The sequence below is a fragment of the Jaculus jaculus genome, chromosome 18 (genome assembly GCF_020740685.1).
Source record: "Jaculus jaculus isolate mJacJac1 chromosome 18, mJacJac1.mat.Y.cur, whole genome shotgun sequence".
NCBI lineage: Eukaryota > Metazoa > Chordata > Mammalia > Rodentia > Dipodidae > Jaculus > Jaculus jaculus.
The window spans coordinates 11,417,985-11,436,593 of NC_059119.1; the positions used below are offsets into that span (position 1 = coordinate 11,417,985).

At 55.0% G+C, this 18,609-nt stretch overlaps 1 protein-coding gene across 20 annotated transcripts in view; it reads left to right on the forward strand.

Annotated features, from left to right (window-relative positions):
• Positions 1–18,609, forward strand: part of Col13a1 (collagen type XIII alpha 1 chain) — a 157,118-nt gene that overhangs the window by 79,095 nt on the left and 59,414 nt on the right. For 7 of the 20 annotated variants that reach the window (XM_045137393.1, XM_045137395.1, XM_045137399.1 and 4 more), the window contains 9 exons: positions 597–623; positions 3,762–3,812; positions 10,339–10,374; positions 11,352–11,378; positions 12,664–12,690; positions 14,031–14,057; positions 14,160–14,186; positions 15,153–15,179; positions 18,029–18,094. In XM_045137393.1, the coding sequence (XP_044993328.1) occupies positions 597–623; positions 3,762–3,812; positions 10,339–10,374; positions 11,352–11,378; positions 12,664–12,690; positions 14,031–14,057; positions 14,160–14,186; positions 15,153–15,179; positions 18,029–18,094 (315 nt within the window). Of the gene's footprint in view, positions 1–596; positions 624–3,761; positions 3,813–10,338; positions 10,375–11,351; positions 11,379–12,663; positions 12,691–14,030; positions 14,058–14,159; positions 14,187–15,152; positions 15,180–16,841; positions 16,899–18,028; positions 18,095–18,609 lie in introns of all 20 variants that reach the window. The other 13 variants (XM_045137397.1, XM_045137403.1, XM_045137405.1 and 10 more) reach the window with 9 other exon arrangements.

An 18,609-nucleotide genomic window follows, 5' to 3' on the forward strand; every position in this document is an offset into this window, starting at 1 on the left:
CGCCACGCCCGGCTGGCTCTGTTCTTGTTTTGTATTTTGAGACAAGGTCTCACTAAGTTGTGAAGGCTGGCCTTGAACTTGCAATCTTGCTGCCTCAGCCTCCTGAGTAGCTGGGATTCCAAGCCGACTCCTTTAAGCAGGAAACATGACAGTCACTTTCTGCTCCCCCATATCTTTCCGTTCCTCCCCATACCTGGCCTGGCTAGCCCGAATGGGGCCAGTCTTACCCGATTTGGCAAAGGTTTGAACACAGTGCTCAGCGGGGCCTTCAAAGCTCCTAGAGTCCTAGTCTGGAAGCACAGCACAGGCCTGAAGGAGCTTTCCCCGGCCCCCTGCACCCCCCATGCATGCACACACTTGGACAGGGCCCCCTGTTTCTCTCCTAGCTGCCTGCGCTAGCTGGCCGGCCCCGAGGGCTGCCGCGTCGGCATCTGTATTGCACTGTGTTTTTTATTTCACAGTGATTTCTTTTTGTTCAGTTGCTGTGCCATTAACACGGCCTCCGAAGTCAGTTCTTTGCTCTCATCCTCTCTCTCTCTCTTTTTTTTCTCTCCCTCCCTCTCTCTCTTCCCTGCACCCTGTGCGGGGCTGCCCAGGGCACCAAAGGTCAACCAGGAGAGAAGGTGAGTCCTCGCAGGCCCCCCCACTTTTTGCCTGACTTCCAGGCGTACCAAGCCCTAAGCCCTAAAAGCTCTCAACTCAATCCTCCGCCACCACATGGGCCCCGGCCGAGCAGGTGGCAGAACACTCTGCCCTCGCAGCCTCTGGCAATCATTTCCTAATGTCTTCCACGGCACGGAGCAGGGGTCCCGGGATTCCTGGGCATGGCACCCTGGCTGTCCAGGTCAGTGACTCTGCCCTGCCTTGCCCTGACTGCGTGGCACGGATCCCATCCGTCTGATCCCGAGTGGTACCCTGTCACGAGCAGCCCACCAATGCTGTGTGGCTGGAAACGCCCAGGACAAGCTTAGAGTCACAGAGAAGAGCCACCCATGAAGCCAGAGATCAGTGACCCATTCTAGAAACAGCACCTTAGTGGGCTCTAGAGAAATGTCAAGGCCTAGCCTGTCTAATCAGAGGATAAAGTGAGGTTCAGGGAAGGGCTGGCTGGAGGTCTTCAGCCATAGAGTGAGTAGGAATCAGACGTCAGGCTTGCTGGTGTCCAACTTTCCCTTCCTCGTTTGCACGCGCAGACAGTGTTTATTTTTGGAGGGAAGAGGGGGTTGAGACAGGGTCCGGATATATAGCCTAGGCTGGCTCCTAACTTGGAGCAATCCTCTTGCCTGGATCTCCAGAGAGCTGAGGTCGTAGGCCTTAGCCACCACACCAGCTCAAAGAATTATGTCTGAAGAGTGTCCCATCTCCAAGTGACACCAAATGGCAATAGTTATAAGGGCAGTGATCATACATTGTGTGAGGCACAGTTTTAAGTGTTCTTTTTCATTTTATTTTTTAATATAGATTTTATTTATTTATTTATTTATTTGAGAGAGAGAGAAAGAGGCAGAGAGAGAGAGAGAAAATGGGCATTCCAGGACCTCCAACCACTGCAAACAAACTCCAGATGCATGCATCCCCTTGTGTATCTGGCTTACGTGGGTCCTGGATAATCGAGCTGGGATCCTTTGGCTCTGCAGGCACATGCCTTAACAGCTTAGCCATCTCTCCAGCCCCTTGATTTTATTTTTATTTATGTATTAGAGCAAGAGAAAGAGGAAGGTAGAAAAGAAAGAAAGAGAGAAAGGAACTCCAGAAACGTGTGCCACCTTGTGCATCTGGCTTTACATAAGTACTGTAGAATTGAACCTGGGTCCTTAGGCTTCATAGGTAAGTGCCTTTACCACCAAGCCATCTCTGTAGTCCATTTTTAAATTTTTTTGTTTTGTTTTATTTATTAGAGAGAGAGGGATAGGGAGAGAGAATGGGTGTGACAGGGCCTCTAGCCACTGCAAACGAACTCCAGATGTATGCATCACCTTGTGCATCTGGCTTATGTGGATACTGAGGAATCAAACCAGGATCCTTAGGCTTTGCAGGGAAGCACCTTGACTGCTGAGTCATCTCTCCAGCACTTAAGTATTCTTGATTCTAGCCTAGTGAATTCTGACAACCCTTCTAGGCTATCTTTAATATCCCCACGTACTTGAAGCGCCAGAGAGGCAAAGTCATATGCCCAAGGTCACAGAGTTGGGGAAAACTCTCCCGCACCAGACACCAAGGCTGAAGTGACTGGGCACCACACTGGGCTATCCAGGCACGGTATGAAACAGCCCAGGGGAGGGACATATGGCCTCCTCCTAGGAGTTGGCAGTGTTTTGAAACACTTCCCAACATTATCTCATGAAATTTCCGCATCCACTCCATGGGACAAATGGAGTCTCCCTGCCACAGATAAGGAAACAGGAACAGAGGTATAGCCCACCCAACGTCACACAGCTGGCTAGGGAGCAGGGCCTGCTTTAAAACCAAACGTTCTGGCTCTCAACCATGAGTCTACATGGCCTCACATAGGAATCGTCGTGTTAGCCGGGTGTGGTGGTGCACGCCTTTAATCCCAGCACTCAGGAGGCAGAGGTAGGAGGATCGCCGTGAGTTCAAGACCACCCTGAGACTACATAGTGAATTCCAGGTCAGCCTGAGCTAGAGTGAGACCCTACCTCAAAAAAAAAAAAAAAAAAGTCGTAGTATTCTTGTAATGACATAAACAGTGACTAACTCAAAATCACTCCTGCCTGTGAGGAAGGTCAAGCGTTACTACAAAACACGTTCCCTCCGTCCGCATAGGGCCTGCAGGGCATCCCAGGTTCTCAGATCACAGGGGGACGAATGAGAGCTCAGAGAACTGCCATGGCTTGAATTCAGGACTCTGGGACTTTTTATTTTCCTGCCTCTATTGAGAGGGATGGATTCCTGGTGGTCCTAGGCGTCCTGCCTCCCGCCCCGTTCCCTGTGTTTATCTCGCCTGTGATCACACTTGGGGGCTCCCAGCTGAGCAGTGTCTGGCCATGCTCCTGAGGCCCAGAGAGGCAAAACCATATGCGTACATAGGTTCCAGCCTTCCCCTCTCAGCGGCCTTCTCTAGAACATTTAAAGTGGCGCAGCCTTTGCATTTGGGGCTGCTGGACCCACAGAGGGTGCGGTGCAGCCCAGCCTTCTATTTCACAACTCCTGCACTCACAGGGCTGCGGGCCAGTGTTCACCAGCTGTAGGGTGCGCAGACAGATGGGTGCTCGGGAAGGGAGATGAGGAAGAATACGGGAGGGAGGGCTTTAAAAGTTGGGTGAGGGACAGGGACCTAGAACATCATTGCTGAGCTATGTCCTTCCCTATGTCTATCCCCACCCCCTCACCACCCCTACCCCTCACCACCACTACCTCTCACCTCCTCTACCCCTCACCTCCTCTACCCCTCACCTCCCCATCCCTCACCACCCCTCCCCCTTACTGCCTCTACCCCTCATGACCTAAATCTTGCTCTCGGCACTTCCCAGGCCTCTCCTCCACCCTCTTCCCTCTGGACCCTGTGTTTAGTCCCTTGCCTACAGCCCTTCACGCCCTGACCTTCCCAACCCTGCCTGGATGCTCCGATCCCGGCTCATCCCCCCAGCCCCGCCCTGCGCTGAGCTCTGCATCTCGGCCTCCCTGTGGTTGTGGGTTGGCACCCCTTCCCTTGGCGACACCTCTAGTCTCCTCTCCCTCATCCCTGTGCCCTGCCATCAACTACCTGGCTCCCTTGCCACCGTCCTTCTCTCTCCCCACAGGGCGCCCCTGGAGATGCCGGGATGTCCATCATAGGTCCTCGAGGGCCCCCTGTAAGTTGTTCACGCTCTTTGTTTTTGGGGGTTGGAAGGGATGGGACAGTCCACCCCATGTGGGCCTTTAGAGCGGAGGAGGCTTGGTCTTGGCTGGGCCTCTCCGGGGGTGGAGAGCACTGTTGGCCTCTGAGCTGCGGTGGTGGATGTTAAAGAAAGTGGCCTGACTAAATAGACCTAAATTACAGCCTCTGGGGGGACGGCTCCTGGACCTCGCCTCTAGCCGCAGAACCCCAGCAGCTGGGAGGAGGCCGGCGAGCAGCCGCTGCCTACAGCAAGGGGAAAGAGCCGGCTGCCCCAGCGGGCGCCTTCGCTTTCCTGGGAACTCGCCTCCACTTCCCGAAAGCAGGGACAGATGGTGGAGATAAGGTTCAGTGACCCCCGCCCACTCTTGGTCTTGCTGGAGCCCCGACTCACCCCTCACCCTCTAGCTCTCCCCTCTGTGGAGCCCCCTGTATTCCTTTGTATCTCCCACCTGCCTTCCTCTTCGTCAGGCTTCCTTAGGGACTACTGGGGGTGTGGGTGATAGACCCCCCGCAAGAAGGACCAGCTGTGGGGGAAAGGATGGGTGGGGCTCCCAAGGTGCCTGCCCACCGGCTTCAGTAAAATCACTTAGTGTCAAGGAGTGACCAGGCCCCAGCATCGTCTAGTACAGCTGTCTCGGGAGAGTGAGGCCCACCCAGGGGAAGGGGCTCGACCAGAGTCCTTGCCTAGAGGCGTGGGCAGCAGGCTGTAGGCTCAGTGTCCTGCTGTGCGTTGTCTCTGACCTGCCACATGGTGAGGGAGTGGGGGACCAAAGGATCCAGAGCTAGCAACGAGTCAGGAGCCCAGACCCAATGGAGTGCTTTGGGCTGAGGAGCCCTGGCCTCGCAAGCGAGCTTTCTGCTCCGATTTCAGTTACCACTGACGGCTGACACAGCCTCCTGAGACCTTCCTGTGTGTTACCTCACTTAATCCTGAAAGGATCCCACCAAGTAGGAGATGAAGAAACCAGGGCACACAGGGCACTTGTCCAGAGTCACACAGCTAGACTGTGGCCCCAGCCGGAGGAGCGACCCCACGTGACGCACAGTCTGTGTGCTCTGTGTTCTGTGACCAGTCCCAAACCAGGCCGTGGTGCAGTTGTCACCTGCATGTGCATGGCTACTGCCCAACCCCATCCTAGGAGAGCCACAGTGTGGATACTCTGAGCCTGGCTGTTCCCAGAGAAAGTGGGAAAAAAGAAAGAGGAAGGGTCCTAAGTTGTAACATTGAATGAAGGCAGAGCCCGACATGAGCTCTTAGTGCCAGTTCCATGGGTAGGAGCTGAGTTCATTGTCTCGTGACTGGGAAGAATGATGAGTGAGGACTGCAGATGAGTGAGCAAAGTTTCACTGAGAAGCAAAGTAAAGTGACAGCTCCTTACAGCAGGGCAGGGGTCTTGAAGGGGGTTGCCAGTTAGCCCTGTGGATCAGAGGTTTCCACATCTTAAGAATGAGCCTGAGCCGGGCATGGTGGTGCACGCCTTTAATCCCAGCACTCGGGAGGCAGAGGTAGGAGGATCTCTGAGGGTTCGAGGCCATCCTGAGACTACATAGTGAATTCCAGGTCAGCCTGAGCCAGAGTTAGACCCTACCTCGAAAAACCAAAAAAAAGAAAAAAAAGAAAAAAAAAAAAAGAATGAGCCTGATTGGTTCTTGTCCCTAAGTCAGTTAGGCAGTAAGTTGGGATGAACCTGGTTGGCTAATATGAATGTATGTGGGGATCCTAATTTGTCCAGGCATTGGGAGTAAGATCCAGAAAAAGTCTGACCAAGGTCCCCACGAGGAGGAAGAACCGGGAAGTAAAAACAGAACAAAGGCTGGTGGTCGGCTGACGTGACATGACACCTGTTGGTATTTCAGCTCCTGGAATGTCCTTTGGACCTTTCACTGATTGTGCATGCCCAGTGTTCTTTGAGTTGGTTCCACCAGGATGTGTGATATTTTGTCCTTTCTGGGCCTGTACCGTAACTAGCTGCATTAAAAAAAAAAAATGGGGGCTGGGCTGGAGAGATTGCTTAGCAGTTAAGGCACACGCCTGCAAAGCCTAAGGACCCACGTTCAACTCTCCAGATCCCACGTAAGCCAGGCACACAAAGGAGAGGCAAGAGCAAGGTCACACATGCCCACTAGGTGGCGCAAGTATCTGGAGTTCGATTGCAGCGGCTGGGAGGCCCTGGCACACCAATTCTCTCTCTCTCATAAAAAAAGGAGGGCTTTCTTGCTTCGAATCTCCATCCGTGTGAGCACAGTTGTCCTGAGCAGCTCACACTGGTGCACTCTGACCCTCTTTAAGCAAGTCCTGCTGACAGGCTGCCCGTTCGTCGTTGCAAGGTCCCTACATCTGAGGCACGTGCAGGGCCACTTCCTGTCCCAGTGCCCCGGATGCTGATGAGACTGAGCAGGGCGTAGCTCCCACGCTGGAGGTGGGAGGAACGTGTTCAGGTGGCCGCTGTGCCATCTGTCTCCCAGTCACTTATCACGTGTTAGGTCTCCAACACAGGCAGGAGGTGGCCCCACTGGCTCATGTCACAGAAGGAAACTGGCCATCTCGGGCTTGTCACCTCACTTGTAAGTGCTGGAGCAGGTCAGCCCCATTCCTAAGCCTTTCTGTCCCAGCCACCCCTTCCATGCGGAAGCTGCCCTGTTTAATCAAGGGCAAGCGCGAGCGATGGTTCTAGACACCAGGCATGCCAACCAAGCCCAGGGTGCTCTGACTTCGGCCACCTTAGTCAGGTCCTCACAGACACCGAGCCACTCGCTTAGCTACCCCTGCTGCTCTAGGCTGCTGGGAGCAGGGGGACCAGTCACCCGAGGGTCTGCTGATCATTAAGGGCAGAGGTCAAGTAGACAAGCCCTAGGCGGCAACTGGGCATGAGAGGAACATGTGACCTTCCGCTTAGCCAGGAAGGACCCAGAATAAATGCTGCTAATCAGAGCCAGCCTTAGAGCAGTCCAGGGTCACCTGCCTCTGTTCCTCTAGTCCCATCAGGCTGGACCCCGAGATTCTTACTGGCCCAGCAGCCACTGGGCAGGACATGGCCAGGCTAGGGAATGCCCTCATGTCAAGCGACCATCCCCTCCACGAAACTGCCCAGCTGCTCCTCAAAGTCCAATAGGAGGTACCCAAACTTGCCACCCTTACCCATACGGTGCTGCCCATATTGTTCCCATCCAGAACCTAGAATGTGCCAGGTGCAGGATTGGCAGAGGGAGACTTGCTCTCCAGGCCCACGATAGCAATCACTTTGGCCATAACAATACAGATAGCAGATGCTGAGACGGGGAGCTGTGGGAACACGGGATAAGGGAGGCCCTGGGCCTGGACTACAGTCTGGTAGGAAAGGCTGGGAGGAATGGTCACCCAGGGAACGCGGCTCTGACTTAGCCCCTGGGCCAGGACTGGCACCTAGAAAGTCCTGGAGAATGGGGAAGCAGGGCAAGGCTGGCACACTCAGCAACGGCCTGGGCACAGAGGACCCAAAGGGACATTCAAGAGCCGGGCTCTCCCCCGAAGGCTATGAGTAAGTAAGGGGATGAGAGATATAATTACAAGCACACGCAGTTTACGGAGATGGTCTGTCTCCCTGCGCTCCAGCAGCAAGCACGTTGAATATTTAATAATTCCCAGCTGGGGAAAACCATTTTGGAACATGGCATAAAAACATAAAGGCAGCCGGGTGTGGTGGCGCACACCTTTCTTTAATCCTGATGCTCGGGAGGCAGAGGTAGGATTGCCATGAGTTCAAGGCCACCCTGAGACTATATAGTGAATTCCAGGTCAGACTGGTCTAGAGTGAGACCCTTCCTTGAAAAAAAACAAAACAAATAAAAACAATAACAAAAAAAAAACACTGAACCCAGGTTAGGGAGTTGGCTTAGCCATTAAAGGTACTTGCCTGTAGTCTGATACTCAGGAGGCTGAGGTAGGCAGATTGCTTGAGCTTAGAAGTTCAGAGCCAGCGTGGGCAACATAATGAGACCCTGTCTCAAACATATATATGTCTGCTTATCCCCTTCACACACACACACACACATATATATAATTACGTAAATGATATACATTAGTAGCTTAATATATTCAAGCATACAACATAATAATATTTGGGGCCTATTATTAGTATTATCCATCTATATACAACCCAAACAGGCAGCTCACCAGCCTGACCAGAAACTCAGCATACACTGAGGCCATGTGAGTTACAATCCCATCCCACATCTCCCCAAGTTCCTTCCTCGTGCCCAAACCTCCCCAGAAGGCAGAGTCCTAATTTCCATGTGGTCGGTGACAACAGTCCTCCCCAAATCCTTGAAAAAGCCCTGGTTAACCTGGCACTTGGCTGGTAGGTCGGATGGCCACACGCTGCTACCGGGGCGGGCTCTGCAATTAGCAGAGCGTGTCATTACCCCGCCGGGTGCATCTGAGCCGGGGCGGCCATGAGCGCGTTTCTTGGAATCCTCTCGTCCTGACCTCTTCCCTGGGCCTGCCGTGTGCAGAGCGGTTTGCAGAAAGTTTACACTGGGAGGTTTCGGAGATCGCGTTGCTGTTTCCGGGCTTCTCCTTCGGGCTATTCTTAGCATCACTGATCCTTGAGAGGGGAGAAGCCGGGGGGGCCCTGCTGACACACGAGTGGCTTCTCCACCCTCTTGCTTTGGAACCCTGCCACAGGCCCATCCCCAGCCTGTGACAGACTTCAGCTGGCTCTCTGCGGACCAGAACCCCCACCTGACACGGCAGGGTCCCCGTGCCACCTGGCCAGAAAGGCGACCCGTTGCCATGTGCAAAGGCCTCTGGATGCTCCCGTGCGTGGCCCGAGGAGGATCCAGGCAGCCTGGAAATGTCTCAGGAGGACAGCAGATGAATACAGAGATGGCATTTGGTTCTGAGACTATTTGACTAAGACAGAGCTCCTCAAATCCCAGTGCTTACTGCGCTTACCTTTAGCAGCCTCGGTCCGCTCCGGTACCGCTGTAATTCAACTGAAGCCCACACGCGCCCAGTGCTGCCCGCTGCCATTTCTGCGGGCATCACAAGCACGTTTGGAGGCAGCTCAGTGACCTCCGTGGGGTTACCCAGCGGTCCCCATTGTCTAATGAGGAAACCGAGGCTCGGGAACGTTAGACAGTGGGTCAGGATCACGCGGCTGTTGGGGAAGGCAAGTTTGAGGTTAAGACCCCACGGCCGAGGGAGACCCAAGTTGAGAGCTGGCATGCGTACTAGAGAAAGGCAGGTGAGCCACTGGGCATGGCCAGAGAGAAAGGGCACAGAGGAGGGAAGAGGCGACCCTAACTTGACTATGGGGACACTGTGAAGGATGTGAGGGGTGTAGAGGCAGGCCTTGTTGGGTCCCGGGGAAGAGTGATGTGGCTCATATCTCTCAGCTCTGTTACCTTTGACCTTCTTTTGTCTTAATTTTATTTTTCAATTTATTTATTTGAGACAGAGAGAAAGAGAGAGAATGGGCACCATGGCCTCCAGCTACTGCAAATGAACTCCAGACACGTGTGCCACCTTGTGCGTCTAGCTTATGTGGGTCCTGGGGAATTGAACCTCAGGCTTTGCAGGCAAAGCCTTAACCCCTAATCCATCTCTCCAGCCCACTTTTGACTTTCTGATTAGCCTCTGGGGCCTGAAGCCACAACATTGTGCCATTTCTGACCTCAGACCCTCTCCTTTGTCCTGAACCTTGACCATAAACCACTGTATTCTGACCACAGACCCCACTTCTAGTCTCCAGCCCTATGTTATAATCTGTACTGACTGGGGAAGTAAGCCTGTACCCACCATAACTGGGGGAACCCAGGGATTGCCCAACTGCTGGGGGAAGGCCTGTTGGCCAGGACCAGGCCCAGAGGGATACGGACAATCTGACCCAATCTAGCCTGAAAATATACATTTTTTAAATTATTTTTCAATTTTTAAATTTTTTGAGGTAGGGTCTCAGTCTAGTCCAGGCTGACCTGAAACTATGTAGTCTCAGGGTTAGCCTCAAACTCATGGCAATCCTCCTACCTCTGCCTCCCAAGTGCTGGGATTAAAGGCGTGCGCCACCACACCTGGCGAAAATATACGTTTTTGAAGACCAACTGCCCTTTGCTAAGTTCCAGATCCTCCTTAGATAAGTGGCAGTGAGCGCCACCTCTAGAGAGGACTTGTGGGATCTTCGCCTAGGACTTGTGTGTGCTGTGGGCTCAGTCCTGATGTTCTGGCTCTGTCGTCAATCTGTTGTCTGTTGACGTGTCTTGGCTCAGAGCGCCCACAGCGGGCGGGGCGCTCCAGGCCTCTCCTAGGAGCAGGTCCAGTGGATGCCGTTGACTGCCTCCCTCTTTTCCCCAGCCCCAGGCCCCGAAGGAGTTCTCTACCCATCTCCTCCTCCACGCAGTCAGCTCGCACCCTGAACGTGCCTCGTGGCAGATCACACCGACTCAGTGGTGGATTCAGTGGTGGGCACAGAGATGCCACCCTCCCTTGCTCATCCTCACTGCCTCATTTTTTTTTTTTTCAGGGTCAGCCGGGCACTCGAGGCTTCCCTGGATTTCCGGTAAGTGCAGGAGGCTGAGGTTGGCCACGCGAGATGGGTCCTGGGTCTGGTTGGGTTAAAGTCCATTGACTGGATTAGCCCTGTGGCCGCTGTCTCCCTCGGGACCCCCCGGTCACTAGGGTGCCACGTCGCAGCCTTTGTCGGGAGAGCAGCGTGGTGTGCTGGCCATCCGGCGCAAGCAGGACAGGACAGCCGTGCGTTCGCAGATGGTGGCAGGGCAGGAGTGTGGCGAGCGGGATTGCAGGCTGATGTGCCCAGCGTGATTCCAGGGCGTGGACAGGGGGCGGGACAGGGAAGCAACTTAGTGATGACCTCTGGCCCAGCCCTGAGGGGACGTCCACCAGGGACGTGGCATCAGGGTGGCCAGTGACGTGTCTTTTTTTGTTTGTTTGTTTTTCTTTGAGGTAGGGTCTCACTGTAGCCCAGGCTGACCTGGAATTCACTACGAAGTCTCAGGATGGCCTCAAACTCAAGGCGATCCTCCTGCTTCTGCCTCCCAAGTGCTGGGATTAAAGGCGTGCGCCACCACGCCCGGCTTGCGTCTTGATCACTGCCCGTGGGGCTTAGATAGACTCTAAGAGGCAGGGCCAGGGAAGCAGGTGCCTTACTTTTGACCAACCGTGTCTAGCTTCCTAGTTGAACACTAATCCCTTTCTGTCTGGGGTGAAGAGGATGTCTCCGATAGCAGTGACAGGGACACCCACTGGGTTCTGACCTGAACTGGTCACCGGGTTTGTGACACTGATTTCCTGCCCAGTACCCCTCCAGGAAGGTTCCAGTGTTCAGTCCCCATTTTAAGCTGGGGAGTAGAGCTCAGGCTCAAGTCACCACAGTCACCTCACATGTGGGTAGTGAAGTGGGGGCCCAGGTTCTACTAACATGGCACCGGAACCTGGGCTCCTCCCCCAAGGCCCAGGCCACCCTTGGGCAGGAAGCCTGGGAAGAGAGGGTTTTGCATCTGGCCTTTCTCCTTGCAGGGTCCCATTGGCCTGGACGGCAAGCCGGTAAGTGGGTGCTTGTGGTAAGTGGACCTTTTGGCTGGGCTCAGCCACATCTCAGCCCAGAGCATTCTCCTGGGCTCCTGGTCTTCCCGCAGCCCAGCTCTCTGGAACAGCCCTTACACAGAAAGAAAACTCCTAGCCAGAAAGGGGTCATTCTCGTGGGAGGGGGCGAGGGGCTACTTGAATGGGTCAGCCCGACCCCAGTGGGCTTGCACAGGGCATAAGCCTACAGTGGGCAGACTGGATGCTCAGCGCCTGGTGCCAGACTGTGGTGACCCGGCTGCTCCCAGAGGGGCCTGAGCTTGGGAGTAGAGGAAGTGGTGGAAGGCAGAGATGACAGAGAGGTGAAGACCCATGACAAAGCTCTCCACTCTCCACACCTGACCCTGGTCCCCAGCACCACCAAGGCACTACCTACGTCCCCTCAGGGCTGGGGTCCCCAACCCCAACTGAGGCTTCACACGCACATACACTCAGGTCCACACGGGACAGACTGATTCCCCTCCACGACCCGACCATCCTCTGATCCCCTTAACCCTTTGGCCTCCATCTCCTGACCCAGCTGTTCATAGGAGCCGGACAGCTGACCCTCCAAAATGCTCTAGACCTTCAAATTAAAGACACTGGGCATGTGATGTGCTCCCTCAACCTTTCCCCAAAGAGGTGTGTCCTCTCAAGCTATACACAGCCCAGGGGTTTTGGTGGCCATGCCCCCTCTTCTCACAGAACCTAGTATCCCTTGAGACCATGCTGGTTGTGTAAAGTGGGGTGAGGGTTGGGGCTTGGGAGAGATGTTCGCCCCCTTTCTGCTCTCCTCTGAAAGTCAAGTGGCTGCAATAAGGCCTGAGAAAGCTCAGAAAGTTGCAGGGCGGGGGGGGATGACCCTGGTCTAGTGAGCCAGCAAATTAAATACTGGGCAAATGAGAAAGTGACTGAGTGAGAAAGGAAGAGAGAGAGAAAGAAGGAAAGGAGGAGGAGGAGGAAGAGGGAAGAAAGGAAGGAAGGAAGGAAGGAAGGAAGGAAGGAAGGAAGGAAGGAAGGAGGGAAAGAGGAGAAGAAGGGAGGGGAGGTGGGAAGGAAGGGAATGTGGAAGGGAGGGAGGAAGGGAAGAAGAAAGGGAGGGAAGGAAGAAGGAAGGAAGGGAAGGAGGGAGGGTAGAAGGGAAGGAGGGAAGGAAAGGAGGAGACAGAGATGGTGTGTTGAGGAGGAGGAACTGCACAAGCCAGGCAGGCCTGGGGCTTGGATGTTGTAGTAAACAGTGTCCTTGAAACTTGCTTTCTCCTTCCAGGGCCACCCTGGACCAAAAGGGGACATGGTAAGACCCCTGCTTTCCTACCTTTCAGAGAGAAGTAACAACCCTGCGTCACTGCCCACAATGGGACACTGGCTTCCTGTCACTGTCCCTCCCAGCTGGGCCCATCCTTGGGTTAGATTCTCATGTCACGCGGGGAGGGGAGGCAGCAGGAAAGAGTTGGAGTCCCATCTGGTGGTGACGTAGCATGGCCGCTGGCCAGTGGCTAGCTTGAGCTGCCGCCCGCACCAGAGGGAAGGTGGGCTCTTTGGATGTGCTGACATCAGCACTGGCTGGGGGACTTTCTAGGAAATGGAAGCTCTTCCCGTCCCGAGGACATTTTCCGATTTGAGCTTCCCCACCCCTAGCCATGAGCCTGCTGGGAAGTCTCCAGTTGGGCCAAGTTGCAAGTTGGAAGCAGGAGGAAGTTAAGATGTTCTTCTCTCATATCTCATCAACCTTAGGCCTCCCAGCCCGATGCCCTAAACTCAAAGCTCCCGCTACTGGCTCCTGGAGCCCCTCACAGGTCCAGGGGAACCTCAGGGGCCCAGGCAGGGACACTGCTTATAGCTCCAGCCCTACCTAAGAGCCCCGCTTCCAGAAGGCAGGGTCAGAGTATGGGAGCAACTGGACCTCCAGGATCAGACACCACGGGCCACGGCTCAGTCAGTCAGTCGCTGAGCCCTGGGCCTCAGGTGCCTCTGGCTATGTGACAGTGAGCTCCACACACACCTGTCAAGCCCGGCCCAGAGGTGACATCCCATACGTGCCTTCGCCCTGACCTCTTGCCTGCATGTAAGCCTGGGGCTCCTTGACCCTTGAAGGCCCCTGAAATCCAGCCAGATGCCAGGTCCTCCCCAAGCCCTTTGTGTCCTCCAAGGAGCTGGGAACCTCGCTCAGGGTGTTCAGTGCAGCTTCCGGGCTTTCATAATCCAGTGTCCATGGCACTGGCCTATCCTGCCTGTGTCCCCCAAAGCCCTTGTGGCCCAAAGTTTCCCTGATGTTGGGATGGGCAGGAGACAGGCTAGGACTCATGGTGCTGGAGACAAGTGTTCCTCAGAGCAGGGACAGCCAGTGACATTCAAGTCCAGCCTTCCCACACAGAGGGTTCTTGAGATGACAGTGGTTAGAGAAATGAGAGAAAGGTGGAATCTACAAGGGCACGTTCACTGGATTGGCATATAAGACCACCATACCTTACGTAAGCTGGGTACGGACAGGCCTAACTGTGGCTGCCAGATCCCAATGTCCAAAACTCCAGGACATTCTAAGAAGCCCCTGGAAGCCCTCTGTCTGTCCCAACCCCACCAGGCATGTCTCTGCTCTGCCCACTCGCTGAGGTGCGTGTATATTTCTTCCCACAGGGTCTGGCGGGTCCCCGGGGACAGCCGGTCAGTACCTCCTCTTCCTTGGTCCCAGTAGGGAGGCTTGGGGGAGGGTGTCACCTGGCCCGGACTTTAATTCTTAACTGTCTCATTTCTGTCTCCATGTAGGGGCCTCAAGGACAAAAAGGAGAAAAGGTTAGTACAATCAGAGTTTCCAAAACTCTAAAACCTTGGGAGCGCCCTTGCCAGGCAGAAAGAGGTCGGAGTGGTGACTTGCCAACTTGGTTTTGCCAGACAGGATCAGAAAGCCCCCGAGGTATCTGATATGTAAGAGAGAAACAGTGACACTGTCCGGGTGACAGTCTTTTCTTGGGGCTGGGAGCCTGCCTGCAGCCTGGCCTCTACCTGTCGTCCCGCGGTATACTGTCCCCCATGAGTCTCTAGAAATTTGAGGTGTTTATTTATACCTCTCCTTGCCTGGCCCCTTCTTGGCCTCCTGCATTCATGTTGAATTTGTTTTTCTTAATATTTTATGCATTTATTTGAGAGGAGAGAGAGAAAACACACCAAAGCCTGTAACCACGCAGACACATGCACCACCTTGGGCATATTGCATAACGTAGGTACCCGGGAATCGAACCTGCATCCTTTGGCTTTGCAGGCCAAAGCACCTTAACTGCTAAGCCATCTCTCCAGCCCATGTTGACTTTCTGACAAGACTGGCAGGTTAGCTCTTGGGCAATGGTGCAGGGGCTTGTCATTGCTGACTCAGAGGAGGTGTCCCTAAGGGCCCTACTGACCACAATCTACCATAGGATCTGTTGGGCCCATCCAGGCTCCTGTCCGGAGCCTTTAGGTCAGCCAAGCCAAATCGTGGGGCCCCAGCTGAGCTTAGAGCATAATTTGCAACCCCGCTGCTGTGGCAGGTGGTATGTGGTGGGGTCCTACCCTGGAATCCCACAGGCAGGCCAGAGGGATTTCTTCCCACCCACCAGAGACAAGAAAGGAAAGCCAGTTATTCTGTCTCAGAGAACCGGGGCCAGAGAAACAGCGCTGGGGGGTGGGATGTGTGGTGTGTCCACTGTAAGTCTTGGGGTGCTCCTCAAGGGCGGGCCCTCGCAACATGTGCCTCACACCCCTCTTCCTTCTTCCCCTCCCCAGGGTCAGTGTGGCGAGTACCCGCATCGGGTAAGTGACCCTGCCAGCTGAGGGGCCCCTTCGATCCTTCTGGAAGCCAAGCTCCACTCAGCCCACCTCCCTGGGGGCGGAGGCACCTGTGTCCTGCCATGCTCAGCAGCTGGACAGGTTGCACAAGGCGCGGGCTGCTTGGCCTTGAGGCTGACCATGCCTCCTGGCAGCGTGCCTGGGGGTTGCTGTACACATTTGTGGAGAGTCAGCCTCCGTATCCTGTCCGTCCGTCTGTCTGCCTGCCTGCTGACCTGGGTGCCTGGGAGTCTTTCGAACGTGTGCGTCGTCTTGGTCTATCTGGCCACGGGGCTCTCGTGGATCGGCGTGTCGGCGGGCAACAGAGCTGGGGAGCATGTGTGTGCGTGTCGGTGCGTGACTGTGGCGGCGTGTCTGGCGGCCTGCCCCGGCCAAAGAAGAGGGGCTTTTTTTTTTTTGGATTAGTCATTGCTTCAGATGACCCAAACCTCAAGGAAGGGCGATCAAAAGGCCACTGCATCCACGGGGGACAAAACCTGCACCTTGCCTGTTAAGAACACGGATGGTGCTTCTCAGCAGCAATACTGTGGGGCGCCCTGCTAAGATGTGGGGCGCCCTGCTAAGATGGCTCATGCCCTACTCTGCCCCACCCAGCCCTACGTTTTCTTGATGCCATCCCTATGCGGAGCCCAACGGTCACTTGTATACTAAGCGCAGGGATCCCGCTGGGGACAGGGGAGGGCGCGGCCCTGAGTGTTTTCTCTGGGACCCCAGGGATACAGAGAAGCACCCTGTGGAGCAGCCCAGCTGTGCTTTGCTCTAGGCTGCAAATATAAAGGAAACGAGGAATTTAGGTGACCACACCCCCTCTCGTTGTCCCAGAATCACGTGAAGAGCCCAAGCAGATTCTGGGGTTCAGGCGGTGGGTGGAGCCGGGAACAACCAAGCTCAGAGTGAACTTGACTTTCAAGGGTTCCCAGGAGGACCTGGCCAGCCAGACTGGCCTCTGCTTGGCCTCTCGGAACGCACCCAGGCGTGCCAGTCCTTGACCTCTAAGTTTCTGGACCTGAGGGAGCCCACGGTGAGCCTGGTGTATGTAAGACACAGGGACAGATTTGAGGCCCAGACGGTGCTGGCTTGTCTGTGGCATGTGTTCCAGGGACGCAGGGGCCCTGGTGCTCGGGCCAGCCTGATCGGGGTACAGTAATAGAAGGCCAGCTGTGCCTATTTGAAATGATGGGCTCACAGGATGGTCATGTTACCTGAAAGAAAGACAACAGCTCCCAACACAGACAGTGCCATACAGACACTGTGTAACGTGTCCCCAGGCCTGTGGCAATGCTTGCAGTGAGGAAGAGCAGACCCTGCCTCTCAGCTGTGCACCAGAAAAGAGAAGGGGGAAGTGGTAGAAGGTTCTAGAAGCTGAAGACCTAGTTTGGGCAGGGCAAGTTCATTTAGAATTGGGTAGCAAAGCAAAGGGCCTTAAGTAAAAAGGCTCTCCCAAAGGTAGGCAGGCACGGAGGGAACTCTCCAAGACGTCTGGACTGGCGCCTCTCACGAGGAACGAGAATAGTGGGGAGGGGTGGGGAGGGGGTATCAGACTGACTGTGGGGTGCTCTGTGGGCTCGCTCCCTTCTGCTCCACATGACCCAGTCTCTGCCTCCCTCCTCTCCATTTCCACGCCAGGAGCACCGGAGTGGCACACTAGCAGCTCTGCGCTCCAACCCTCTAGCTCCCCTGAAGGTTTGTAGGTTCCGGAAGGGCTCTGGCCTCCTCTGCTGAAAAGCTTCTTGGACACAGAGCCCAACATTGCACGTCCTCAGGCCCCCGCATGAGAGGGTGGATGGCAGCTGCCCCAGCGAGCAGCAGGGATGACCAAAAAGAGACCCCAACATCGGTTCCCAGTTCCCCAGCCCGGCGCATTCTCAGCCCAGGTGGCTCCTGGTTCTTAACATTCATCCTAGAGGCCTCTGGAGAGTTCAAGGGCCTTTGAGTGCATGTTATAGAATTTCTGTTTCACATGGGTTCCTACCTTCTAATGATTTCCTAAAGTTCAGCTTGAGCTGAAGAGAAGGAATGGAAGTAGCAGGAATTTTCCAGAATGAGAATCATACTGGGTCATGTGATTGCAAGTTGCCTGTCTCCCACCCATCCAAAAAAAAAAAAAAAAGAAAAAAGAAAAAAGTGGTTGACCGTTCCACACATCTTTACCCAGTGTACCAGCTCCGAGAGCGAGGCCTCGGCTGCATTGAGCGTGTGCCACACAAGCCACACCCTTGGCTGGCCCTGATCCTGGGAGCTGGTCTTCCTTGACCATTGTCCTCAGATCCGCTGACATCAGCCTTTCTACCCAAAAAGAACCCACAGGGACCGCACGCCAGTCTGGCTCCACATACCAATTGAGCTAGTCCTGTGGTTTCCCCGGTGAGAGCCTGGGTGTCTGCGCCACTTAGCCCCAAAGTGCACCTAGCAGGGCCAGGCAGGACAGTGCAATGTTGGCTGGTGTGTCACATGGCCTCGGTGCCCAGCATGGCCTCACTGGTGGGTCTGGCCACAAAGCACCCCGCACCTCTGCCCAAGGGGGCGGGGCTGGTGGCCAGTACCCCGGAGGCCAACGCGGGGTGCTGAGAAGGCCACTCCTCTGTCCGAGGAACAGCTGTGCCAGCCATGAGCAAGCTCGGGGCTGAGTCCCTTAACTTGAACCACGTTCGTACCATCTCCCCTGCCACCATGCTCACGTCAATCTCTCTCTTCTCTCTTCTCCTCTCCTCCCTGTTGGCTGCTGGGCCTTCCTGGTGACTTCCTGCGTCCTTCTGAATGCCTGTGACCTCTGACCTTTGCCCTCTGGCCTTCCAACCCCTGTCTCTCCTCAGCTGCTGCCTCTCCTCAATTCAGTGCGGCTGGCTCCACCCCCAGTCATTAAAAGGCGGACCTTCCAGGTAGACCAGACTTCCTTGACCGGACTGTGTGGGGTTCTTGTAGGGGCCCAGCTAGTCCTCAGGCCCTGACAGGCCAGCCGGGGCTGTCCAGGAAGCCAGCACTTCCCTCAGACACAGTTCCATTAAACAAACAAACACCAGCCCGTGGGTGTCATGGGCATGAAATGCACAATGTGCAGGCCCCGGGAGGCCTACAACTTCCGCCACACCATGACACCCTGCTAGTACCGACAACAGGCACCATGCCATCAGCTTCGCAGAGCTGATTTTATTGAACGGTCCCAACCGTTTTACAGTTAAGCACGGCCATCCCTATTTCACAGATCAGGAAATCAAGGCTCAGAAAGGTTAAGTGAGCTGCCTAAGGTTACACAGCCCTAATTTCCAACACAAGGATGTATATATCCAGGTTCTCTACCCGTTCAGAGCGTGCCTCACCCCCCTCCTCTGTGAAATAAGGACATAACAGCGTGTCATGGGACACACAACCCTCCGGGGTCCTTCCTGGCTCGGAT